Below are 12,250 nucleotides of genomic sequence, written 5' to 3'. Positions count from 1 at the left end.
TTTTCCATAAAATTAAAAAATACCCAAAATTATCCAAAACTTCATGCATACCCATTTTCTCACACTTTATATGTTTTCTTATCAAAATACCTATAATATTTACAGTTCTAATGCTCCCTACTTCACCCAGTGCTTTCTTGTTCTCTCTCACCTCAAAAGAAGCACCACGCTGGTGCTTCCTGGATGGATTGTGCATTGAGAAGCATCACAGCCATGTTGCATCACAAGACTAACACTACGTAATACTTAAAACACCACCACAGTGCTTCCTGGGAGAGAGAGAGAGAGAGAGAGAGAGAGAGAGAGAGAGGGTTAAGTCGGGAGTATCACGGTTCTAATAGAGGCGCATGGGGCCCTTGAGTGATCATTCATTTACAAAACAAGCGTAAAACACAATGACTTTAAAACCCTATCTTGGGTGTGAAAAGAAGAAACCATGAGTTTTTTTTTTTTTTGGGGTAAGTGAAACCCTCAGTTTCTTTCAAATAGATCATTGTCAATGGCTTGTTTTGTCGGTGAGTGTGCTATTTCCATCAATCTTTTGCATCACATATGCTCACAGACGTGTTCATCTTTTGTGGCACCTAGGAATTTGGATGAAGGCATTTGGGGAACTTGCCCAGCAGTCTTAAGGTGAAACCTGAAAATTTGTGCCATACATTAGAAGCGTATGTTGGTATTAGGTTTATTCTTATTGGATGAAGTTTCCATGAGGCCTAGGTTCTTTGAAAACCAAATAAAGCCTCACTTCAAATCTTCTTGGAAAGCACTTTCGGCCACAAAAATCTCTACGATGGGTCTAAAATTAATTTCTAACACTGACAATAAAATTTGAAACTAAAAAAATTCTTACATGTCTTGTGGATCTTTGAACACTTATTTTTAGGACGAAATTGACGGTTTTGTATTTTTAGTATTTGAAATCCTAAATTATTTTTACAATCATAGTGCTCAAGTCGAGATGATCGATGTAAACGTTTTCCAATACCTGAATTTGTTTTAAAATCATAATGCTCAAGTCGAGATGATCGATGTAAAAGTTTTCCAATAGTTGAATTACAATTTTTTATGGTGAAGAAGTGAAGCTTTACTTATTTTAATAGAGCTGCAGCCTTACCTATCAAACCATTTTCCTAATCTTAAGGCCCAGACTAGACTGCATGTAATGACCCATAACTGTACATTTAATTTTTTTACTTCATAGTTTTTTGTGTGGAGTTTGCGCCTTTGGTAAATTGTGTCCTTATGTTTCCTTCTGGACTTCATTATTTTTCGCTCTCCCAAGTTTGACTTTCGATTGATAACTGTCCCCTCTTGTTGCTGCAGAGCTTCTTGCATTGAAAAGGATTAGAATCGCAATCAAACTAGATTGAAGAAAATGGTTTCCAACTCTTTTTGACACGGTTAGCTGAGATTTCATTGAGGAAATGAAAAGAGGGGGTTTTCAACTCCAACTTTGAAACTTGTGCACCTAGAAGAGTCCCAAGAATATGTTATCTCTTTCAGTGGATACTCCTTAGTGATCAGAAACAGTTCTACATGGCAAATATACTTAAAAAGACAATGGTAGAGGACAACATCCACTTTAGGCACATGGGAGACTGTGACATGGCACATGCACTGGACACCCATCACCATCATACCCATCAATTAAGCCTAGAAAAATGGCAGTTAAATTTAGACCAGCCTTAATTGGACTTAACTAGATTGTACATATATATACTTCTCTTTAGTAACGAAAAAATTTATATAAAGTTGTAACCTTAAAATATAGAATTAAGTTGCACATCAAAAATCCATCATTAAAGGTTTTTTTTTAATGTTGAAAAACCCTCTAATAGATCATCTCAACATTGACATATATAATTATGAAAAGAAAAAAAGATTTTGAGTTGTAGAAATTGTGTATTTTGCAACATTATTTGAACCGTCTATTTTCAAGATTTTCAGGTGTTTATAGATCTACTTGATTTGAACTATTTTTGGAGTTTGAGATTTTATAATTAGCGATGAAAATAGATTCTCAAGCCATCCTAAGAATTTTTTACACCAAATCTATATTTATGATAAAATTTGGAGGTGCACCTTAATTTGATTGTTTAAGGTTGAAACCTTAACAAACCACACCCTTTTAGTAATGAATTTGAAGGCTATTTCTTGTTCTGTATACACCAGGGTACTGGTTTAGTTTCAAACAATGTTTGAGAAACTTGAATGAGGTTCTGACTCGCCAGACATCTAATTCCAACTCTACCGATCCGATTCAAGTGTTTCAAAAATTGTACCAGGCTATATTTAACAAAAAAATTTAAAAACCTTGAAAACCAAGAGAACCCCTGGAATCGCCGACCTCCAATCCAATCTAACTTAGGTGGACATGTGATTTTTAATTACTTGTTTCAGAGGAGTTTTAAATAGTTTGGTGTTGAAAACGGAAGGTTGTTCCTCTTAATGTCCATCAAAAGGGCAGTTTTGAGGAACTTGGTTGCATCCTGTTTGAAATCAAATGGGTAGTACTACTTGGATTTTCTTGAATTTTAGTTTCCAGAGGCCGTAAACAATTAAAGTAAGGTGCACCTTTAAATAGTGCCGAAATATGTTCTTTTAGTAACATAAATCTTTGTGATGGTTTGAAAAGTTATTTTCATCTCTAATTACAAAATTGAAAGATACAAAAATAGTGTAAATCAAACATATCTATGAACACTTGAAAATCTTAAAAATTGATACAAGATGCATTATTTCTAAAACTTGAAATTTATTTGTGCTCATGTCCATGCATCTTGAGGTCGAGATGACCGCGTTGAGGGTTTTTCACCATCGAAACATCATCTTCTACTAAATTTTTGAGGTGACCCTTAATTTAATTTTTTTAAGGCCTCACCCTTATATAAACCTTTTTGTTAGTAAAAAGAAAAAAATTGGGAAGGGAAAATGGCCTCCCCGTATCTTGTGGACGGTGGAGAGGTGCACAAGCACCCTTTTAATGGCCCAAATTAAGCATGGCACGTCCAACAACCTCACAAAAAGAGTTTCATACATTATTTTTTATATTATTGAAGATGATATTAATCTGAAATTTGGATTTATTTAATTTAAGATGATATTAATCTGAAATTTGGATTATAATGTAGTTTTATATGGAGAATTAAATTAAAATAATAAAGAAATATTTTGAATAAAAAGTTAAACAAAATACCCCTAAATCGTTTTAAGGGTTCAATATATTTTTATTGCTAGATGAAAATAAAAACATATGTTAAATTTTAGATAAATATTATTTTTAAATGAAAATAAAAATAAAATATAAATTTTTTTTGGGCCATTGGTCTATGCTAAATTCAATTTGAGCTATTGAAACTTTCAGGGTCCACATCATCTATATGCTTCCCATCCGTAAAAATCAATTATGTGATGATAAACCTTGGACATCAAAACTTAGTGTGTCAACGGAGCAATTATGAGATTTCAATGGAAACAAAGATGTGAAAAAGGGATTTGGGTTTTGGTGTGTCGGCATACCCCATTGAAAATGAAATCTCCTCCAAAAATTCACATTAGAAAGGTCCTTTAGATCAATATTGTAGACTCGCTATGCGTCGTATTCGATTCGGTGATAAAAATGAATCAATTCGGTGCTTCAGCTAATTCGGAAGATAACTTCATACTTTGGTTTTTTAATTTAATATAAATAAATTAGATATTTATATATATAATATATAAAAATAATGAAAAAATTAAAAATAAATTTTTTTAAAAAAATATTTTTTTTATATGGATATTTCTATGCTTCAGTCAAATCGGCTTGAAGCAGATCCGAATATGACCAAAGCAACCTGAAGTGACCCGAATATGCCCGAAGCAGTAAGACCAAGCTTCGCTCCAGTCTAGGTCTGTTTACGATGCAAATTGGAGAGATCTTCACAAGAAGATCCCTCAGATCCGTATCACAAACTGATTTTTTAAAAGAGTGATAGAGAGTGGGACAATCAAATTCTGATCCGAGTTCAGATCTACTCAAAAGTGAGCAGATCTGCTCTTAGATCAGTGGCATAGCCAGCATTGATCCGAAATATAAAATACAATATTAAAACTAATTTAATTCTAATAAAATAAACAAAAGTGAAAAGAAACACATGAAAGAGTAAAAATATATCTGATCGGGCCAGTTGGCCCGGGGCTCTCAAGGCTTCGAGGCCTCGTCCGTATCAGTACTGACTGAGTTTATATCGTGCGCCATCTTTGTTTTTCTTCACGTTTTGACCAGGCCTTGGCTTGGTTGAATGGATCTCTTAATCTAAGGGGCAGCACGTGGCTTAAAGCTAAGGTTTTCCTAGGTCTACATTTTTCTCAGGTCTCACCATCTCTAAGTTTTCTCTGGGCACACTGGCTAATAAAGTTTCAAAAGTCTAATATAAAATCATCCCAAAATGACCTCTTTACAAGATTAAAATCACTTGGAATAGGTAACAAACCATAACCAGAAGATTTCTTAGCCTGGACTACCGTTTTGGTGGTCCAAGGTTTGGGCGACATGGGTAGTATCGCCTAGACCAAAATGGTCCAGGTTCATTGAACCTGGCAAAAAATGATTCAGCATGCAGAACTTTCCAATATGGGGTAGTCTGATCTGGGCGACATTAGCAGTGTCGCCAGACCAAATATGCTAAAAATTGGCAGATTCTAGTTTGGGGTGATTTTGGGGTTGTCGGGATGCTACCTACCAAAAATCAGCCAATTTAGGTCAGTCTAGGCTGGGTGACATTGTTGATCGTCTAGACCAAAATTTTCCAAAATCGCTAAATTCCCCTTTTGGGGGGATCTATGGGCTCTTATGATGCTGCTTACCAAAATTTGGGTCAAAAAGAGATATTTTGTTATTGTTAATGATTGTTTTACTAAAACAGGGTATTCTGCAGGATTCTAGATCACATGGTAGGCAGTATAGACTATGGTGGTCTATGGTCTAGGTGTTTACTGGGATAATGTAGTCCTAAGGGTTCAAGAATATTACAGAATTTATCAGTTTTAAAAATAGGGTTTCTACAAGACCTAAAATACAAAGGATTTGGCCTCTTCGGCTGTAGCGGAGCAAATTTAACAACACTGCTTTATATATATAGAATTTCATTGATAGACCACCATAAATCTCTAAAAGACAAAAATTACACTTTGAACTTAAAAAGCAAATTTTATTTTTAAGACTGTTATTTTAATTCAGGATTGTATACTACGAGACCATTTATCTTTGTTATAAGGAGGTCACAATTGCTATTAGTCATTAGTTGTCAAATTGGATAGCTTGGAGTGTGTCTCAAAGTTGAGAAATATTTGTTTTAATACTTTGAATCTAATAAATGATGCAGTCACAACCACTCGATTTAAATCTGACGGGCAAGAGTGGTTGTCACGTCCTTGAATTAAAAAAAAATGACTACTTCATGTAATTACCGAAAAATGGAAAAGCAAAAAGACGCCCAAAGCTAATGACTGCTTCAGGCTGGAGTCGCCTGACTTTTCCAACGAGTTGTTTTCCAACGTGGAGCTTGAGGTGAGGAGCACCCTCTCTTTGAGGAGAAACGCAGTGATAAATTCGAGGCTCTTAAGGTGGAGAATAGGTTGTTGGGATACAGAAGAAGGCGATAGAGGACATTCGGGCCGAGGTGATTGCCAGGAGACATGGCAGTTTTGGCCACAAAATGGATTCCAGTGAGCGACCAGCGGGTTTAGAGATAAGTGGAAGAGAGAGCTGTATGGTAATTGAAACACCAGGTAGCTCTTTTATTTTGAAAAACATTAACCCTCCTGTCCAGTATTTGTGTTATCGGACAAGAGGAGAACTTGGAAAAAGAAAAAAAAAACATCGCCGGAGGTACTCGTAATTTCAGACAAATGTGAGCCTATTTGATAATTAAACCCCCCTCTAATAATATTCGTACGTAAAATTCTCTAAAGTAAACAAAAGAACAAAATAAGGGAAAAAAAGAAGAAGAAGACAAGCTAAGCTGGGTCATCGGCCCATTGTGAGTACTACATGTTAAAGTGATTTAAAAAGTATTCCATATCCTAAATCCACGTTAATCTCAACATTTTTCATATATATATATATATATATATATATATATATATATATATATTTTTTTTTTTTTCCTGTAAAGGTACACCTCATCTAGGATGTTCCAAGTAAGCTATATTTTAAAACTCAAAATTGATAGGGCGGATCGTTCACCTATAAATACATGTTGGATCCGTGGTTTGGTGATATGAATTGGATCTGGATAAGTCTGAATTTGTGATCTATAAAAATGTTAAAAATAAAAAAAACTAAAATAAAAACTAAAATAGGGGTATAGGGAAAGAATTTAAAGAGGACCTAAAAAACATTAAATAAGCAAAAAAACAAAAAAATATATATATAAGAGCGGGTTCTAGGGTAGAATCGGGTAGGGACCCATGTCATTGTGAAACCGGTTTGGTCGTAGCCGATTGCCGTATAGATGGACAATTCATATTAGGAATCACAGGTTTTTAGAACAACGCATGCAAGTAATTTCGATTGTTGGTTGAGAACTTAGGACGTATACAAAGAGTATTTACTTTTGGGAAAGCTTTTTATGTAAAACCCATCCACATATATAATATATGCCATCTTTGATCTCAGTCATCAGATTTGAGTAGGTGGCTCAGATAGCTTGAATCACAATGTCAAAAATTAGCTCTTAATTGTCATACCTTGATTGGACAACTCATATTTTTTTTGTTTTAATTTTTACTATATATATCATTTTGAAGTAAAATTTGGGATATGCACAGATCTAATAGAGGCACACATGATAAAAATAAAAATAAATAATTTATGGTGATAAATAATTACCAGAATACCCTTAAAATTTTCAAAGGTATTTTTGTCATTTATATTTATAGGAAATATTTGTTTTTTATTTTTTTTGGGGTTCACCTAGGTTTATGAGATGATGCTCAAAATTTCATCCAAAATGTGTTCTATAAAAGAAATAAAAAATGAAATAGTATTTGACATGACATTGCGACATGAACAATCATGGCCGTTGAGTTTGAATCAAACGGCTAAAAAGTGGGGCCATATATAATTTATATGTCATTGGGGTTACACAAAATTTTCCCATTTAATTTTAGGTTACACAAAGTTTTTTCATTTAATTTTAATACAAAGAGATCGCAAGCACTCTTTATCCATGGATGTCAAAAAGAATTTTTTTCAACTTTTCGCCATCTAATTTGAAATCCTATGACATGAGTAATTGTGACCTCTATAACAAAAATAAATAGTTTCATCATGCACAATCCCAATTTTATTTTATAATGGACGTGGTTAACATGCGGCCAACCTACATAAAATACGGGTTTGGAAATAAACAAATTTCTATTTATAATTTGATCTTAATTTTTATAATATATATAATATTTAACATAAAGATCATGAATATGAAAAAAAAAAAAAAAAAAAAATTTAAAAACTAAAAATAATAATTATAAAAAAAAAAGATGTTAAAAAATTTAATTATAATAAAAAAACATTAGGACCATTAGTTACAATTGTTTTGTTTTTCTGATGGACCACCTATTACATCTGGACGGCATATTGTAGAAATGCGGCCCAGCCCGCATGAAGCAATTGTTCTTTTATTATCCGGGCAGGGTTCCAATAAACAAGAAGTACTTTCGATGGATTACTGGCTGGCAGAGAGGTTATTATTCCGGTTGAAATTCATAACTGCATTCCGACATTTCGCCGCAATCGTGGCTGCAAAGATCGAAACAAACACTTTCTTTAATCCTTCCTGAACAAACTTTAATCGTTCCTGAGCAAACTTCTCACCTTTCGAAGATTACAGTATGAAGAATGCATTATTTCCTTTGAAAAATAAAGGTCGCCATCACAACAAGAAATAATGGCAATAGCAATCAATTATCACCATACCCGAGGACCCCATATTATGACATTGCCATGTGACTACAATATACTAATACTTTTTGGGCTTCAATAAAGCCACAATGCAAGACACTCATTTATCATGGATCCATGAAATTTTCACCTATCAAACTAGAAATTTTCAAGGCAATGACCCACTTACTAGTTAATCACCATGATACCACTAAAGCTCCAAAAGATAGAGCATAAGCCCTGTTTGTTAAAGAGTAAAAAATAGGAGACAATGACCTATTTTTTTCACTATGATACCACATTTTGTCTTGTTTGGGAATTGGGAAATGCGTGAAAATCCAGACCGCATTTTTATGTTACTCTCCATTTTTGGGTAAAATTATAGCTGCTGATTTCTCAAAAAAAAAAAAAAAATGAAAAACTCGTGTATTTTTCCATTCTTGGAGAAAACTGGAGCTGCTAATTTCTCAGGAAAATGGAGACACAACTCCCTCATCCCTCTTTCACAACAGGTTTTCATTATCTCATAGATTCTTAAGAAAAACAGCTTTCTCAGTTACCAAACACACCCTAAAGCTTGATCTTCCGGTGAAATGTGGAGATGAGGATCGACAAAGAGAGACCAAGAATCCCATGGACGCAAATGACCCTATCGCCATACTTTTCCATGGTCCATTGGATTATGATATTGTTATTGGTGAGAGAAAAAAGAGCACGCTTAAAATGGAGATAAAGTAAAAAGATAGGAATCCCAAAAAGCAAAAGGGAAGTTGAGCAGAGGAGCCAGGCTTTTTATTATCATACAATATAATCATCGTTATGAATAGGGTTTCGCATGCTTCCCATTTTCCCCTGTTTGGTAGGTGAGTTAGAAATCTCTACCCCCCTCCTCCTACTCACTCTTTTACTATATTTCTCATAATACATCACATTTAACTTACCATCTCTTTAGAGAGAAAAAGAGAGATGAATTTAACTCTAAGTCTCCAATCCCTTTCATGAATCCAATCAGATCCATCAACACCGTCCACACAGAGCAGATCAATCCATTGCAAGTCAATTTATCACCATTATCATCATCATCACCACCGTTCATGGCTTGAATGGAGGGTTTAGAGTTGAGTTTGTGACGCCTTTGTCGTTACACAGCCGAAAGCATGCTATGAATTAACTCATCGATTGTTATCTTCAATCCCTCTTTCTCTCTCTCTCTCTCTCTCTCTCTTAACATAAATGGGAAAATATTCGAGGTGGAGAATTGAGATAAGATGGAGTCGCTTTTACTCGATTGGGACTCTCTCTCCAACTTTCTCTCTCTAAAACTACAAGAGTTGGAGGAAGATAGAGAGAGAAACAATAATTGAGAAAGTATGGAGAAATGCAGGGTAACCCCAGAATAGTGTGGTGGGCGCGGGAGCACCAGAGGTGGACATGCTTTCGATCCAAGACTCGTCGCCTAGCATGACGCCTGCTTCTCCACCTCCTGTTACCGTTACCGTTCCTGTGTCTGTTTCTGTCGACTGTGGCGAGGGGTCCTTTGAGGCCTTCTGACTGAAAAAACCACCATTTTTTTCACATCAGATGCCAAATGGCGTCATAAGAGAGAGAGAGGGGATAATTACTTTAGAGAGAGAAAGAGAAGAATGGCATAAGAGAGAGAAAGAGAAGGTAATTTGCGGGGCATATGGAAATGAGAGAGCGAAAGAGAGAATAACTTATGGAGCATAATAATAACACTTGGAGCATGAGAGACAGTATTAAAAAGAACTGGAGAGAGAGAGAGAGAGAGTATGGAAAAGAACTGGAGAGAGACGGAAGGAGAAGAGAAGGTAGGTGGGTCACCTGGAAGTAGTGGGACAGAAGGTAATAGTGTAGTCCCCGCCGGTGCAGGTAAAGGTGCTGGTCGCATCATCATAGGCATAGCTGTACGACCTCGGACAGGCCGTCTTGAACAACTCCGAGTAATAAGACGGCTTGCACGTATCCGGCGTCGCAAACATGCCGCTGCAGCAAAACTCCGGCCGGCGAAACGCCTCGCACGCGCTCTTGCACGCCACATTCCCCTCCTCACTCGCCACCCTCAGCTCCGCAGGGCACCGCTCGTTGAGATCCGCCAGGCAACCGGTGGCCGCGCAGGCAGAACCGCCAGAATTGCCCTCGACGATCATCGGCAAATTGTAGCCGTCCACGAGACTCACGTCGTAGAAATCTTGGGTCTCCACGCCGAGAGTGAACTCGGCTAAAGTTGCGGGAGGGGCAGCGCCAGCACCATTGCATTCTATTTGGTTGGAGCCGCAGTCGCCAGTTGCACAGGAGCCTCTGCCAGATGAGTCGAAGGTGCAGCCTGTGCGGCCCCAGAAGCGGCCCGACCAGCCTGCGGGCGGTTGCAGGGTTTGGAATTGCCCTTTCTGCAGTTCAAAGCCAGTGGTCGACAGTTTCGCACTCCCGGCGTTGGAGAGGATGCCGGGCCACACAGTGTAGTCGCAGTTGTTTATGATGGTGAATGTGGAGCCTGCTGCTCCTGCATAGAATCAGTTACAGAAGGACCCAAATCCTCAACAGATTTAAAAAGAAATTCAAAGCAAAATGACTACAATCAAGAAACCCCATTTCATCATAGTTAAAAAAGAACAATCTCTTCTCTTCATTATCAGCATCCTTTGAAAAATGCAGAAAGGAAGGGCTCATTTCTTACCTCCAAGGAATGAAACCACGGCCATAAGGAAAGCAACCAGAAAGTGGTCCATTCCTCTAACTCTTTCTCTCTCTTATTTCTCAACCCCACAGCAGTATTACATATCTATTTGCTGAGGTATAAGAAAAGGGATCTGCGCATTGCCCTCTCAGCCGATATCTGGGGATTTAGAAAGAGAGATAGAGAGAGAGAGTGAGTGAGGGGGAGGAGAGCTTCGGCTTACTCCTCAAAGGTGAAGAAGTGAGGGACGAGAGAAGATGAAGGAGGAGGTGGGAATAAAGAGCAGTGGTCCCTCATATAATCCTGATCGCTTTAGAGACGTCCACCTTACTCTCGATATATCCCCATCTCTATTTAATAATCACATAATATATTCTCCAAATCATGGAACGAAACTCATTCCATTTGTTCAATTACAGTTACAGAGAAGAGTGAATGCCACCCCTTTATATGCCTGTCCACATACCATTTCTCTCTTTCACTGCTACGCAAAAACTCCAAACTGGCCCTCGTTGTGGCCCTGACGTACCAACCAATGCAAAAGGAAAACCCATAAAGATATTATACTCTGCGCGACTATGATATGCCTTTACTCCCTTGGCAAAAACCCTATCTAGAATTAATTTTAGGGCCTTAAGTTATGGGATTGCAACCTTTTCAATCCATAAATTAACCACAACTTTTTTTTTTAATTATACCCTCCATGCATGTAGAAAAAATTAATGTCTCGAGATTGAACAGAGACTGTCCAATTTTTAGATGGTGAGATTTGAGTATTAGAACGCTTAAATTTTAAGTATCTTATAATTCTTAAGCTATTTCCAAATTTTCTCGAAAAAATCCTCTCAAGTTGGACTTCTAACCAATATGGTAGAAATAAACTATGTTCCCCCGTGTATATGTCCAAACGAAAGTAAATTATATTTGAATGATAAGGGATATGCAATGTGTCAACCTTATACAAAAAATTTATAAAATGTGTCAAACTTATTCTATTGAAGTACTGGTGCACCTAGAAAACTCATTAGAAAAGAGTGTTCCGATGTTGAAAACCCATTTCAAAATGTATAGATACAAAAAAGAGAAGGAACAAGTTTATATAGTGCAGAGGTTCTAACCAATCAAATTAGAGTCCACCACAAAACTTTAGATTGTTTTGATGCGCAAATATCTTCAAATTGATCATCTTGACATCAAGATGCATAGACACGAGTAATGCTTCTTGTAATGCATTTTTGAACCGTCAAATTTCAAGATTTTATAGATCTACTCGATCTACACTATTTTTTAAGCTTGTAATTTTATTATTAGAGATGAAAATATATTTTAACGCTATCACAAAGACATCCACTATTGAAACCACATTTCTCGACACTATTTGAAGGTGTGATTTATTTTGACTGTTTAGAGCCTCAGCTCTATACAAACTGCACCCAAAACAGAATATTTCAAGATATTTCAAATCATAAAATAATGTATCTTGTAACGCATTATTTTGACTGTTTATTTTTCAAAATTTTAAATAGTATATAGATTTGTTTGATTTTTGTTATTTGGGAGTTTAAAATTTCATAATTATGGGTAGCAATATATTTGTATGCCATCGTAAAGCTTTTCAACACCGAAACTGA

The 12,250-nt window shown here is 36.3% G+C and overlaps 1 protein-coding gene across 3 annotated transcripts; it reads right to left on the bottom strand.

Moving 5' to 3' along the window:
- Positions 1-8,694: 8,694 nt before the first annotated feature.
- Positions 8,695-11,040, bottom strand: LOC18441625 (thaumatin-like protein 1). 3 transcript variants are annotated; one of them, XM_006851851.4, is made up of 3 exons: positions 10,620-11,040; positions 9,767-10,445; positions 8,695-9,475 (listed from the first exon to the last, which is right to left on the bottom strand). In XM_006851851.4, exons 1-3 carry the CDS (start codon positions 10,669-10,671, stop codon positions 9,247-9,249), a joined length of 960 nt encoding a protein of 319 aa, XP_006851913.2. In that variant the 5' UTR covers positions 10,672-11,040; the 3' UTR covers positions 8,695-9,246. The 3 variants fall into 3 exon arrangements, with proteins under 3 accessions (XP_006851913.2, XP_011626082.2, XP_088701977.1); XM_011627780.3 differs by having other exon boundaries at positions 9,767-10,436; XM_088845851.1 differs by lacking the exon at positions 8,695-9,475 and having other exon boundaries at positions 9,763-10,445.
- Between the last annotated feature and the right edge of the window lie 1,210 nt (positions 11,041-12,250).

The sequence above is a fragment of the Amborella trichopoda genome, chromosome 9, assembly GCF_054954075.1.
Source record: "Amborella trichopoda isolate Santa Cruz 75 chromosome 9, AtrichopodaSantaCruz75HAP2 v2.0, whole genome shotgun sequence".
In the NCBI taxonomy this organism is placed as follows: Eukaryota; Viridiplantae; Streptophyta; class Magnoliopsida; order Amborellales; family Amborellaceae; genus Amborella; species Amborella trichopoda.
This window is presented reverse-complemented; position numbering and strand designations above follow the sequence as displayed.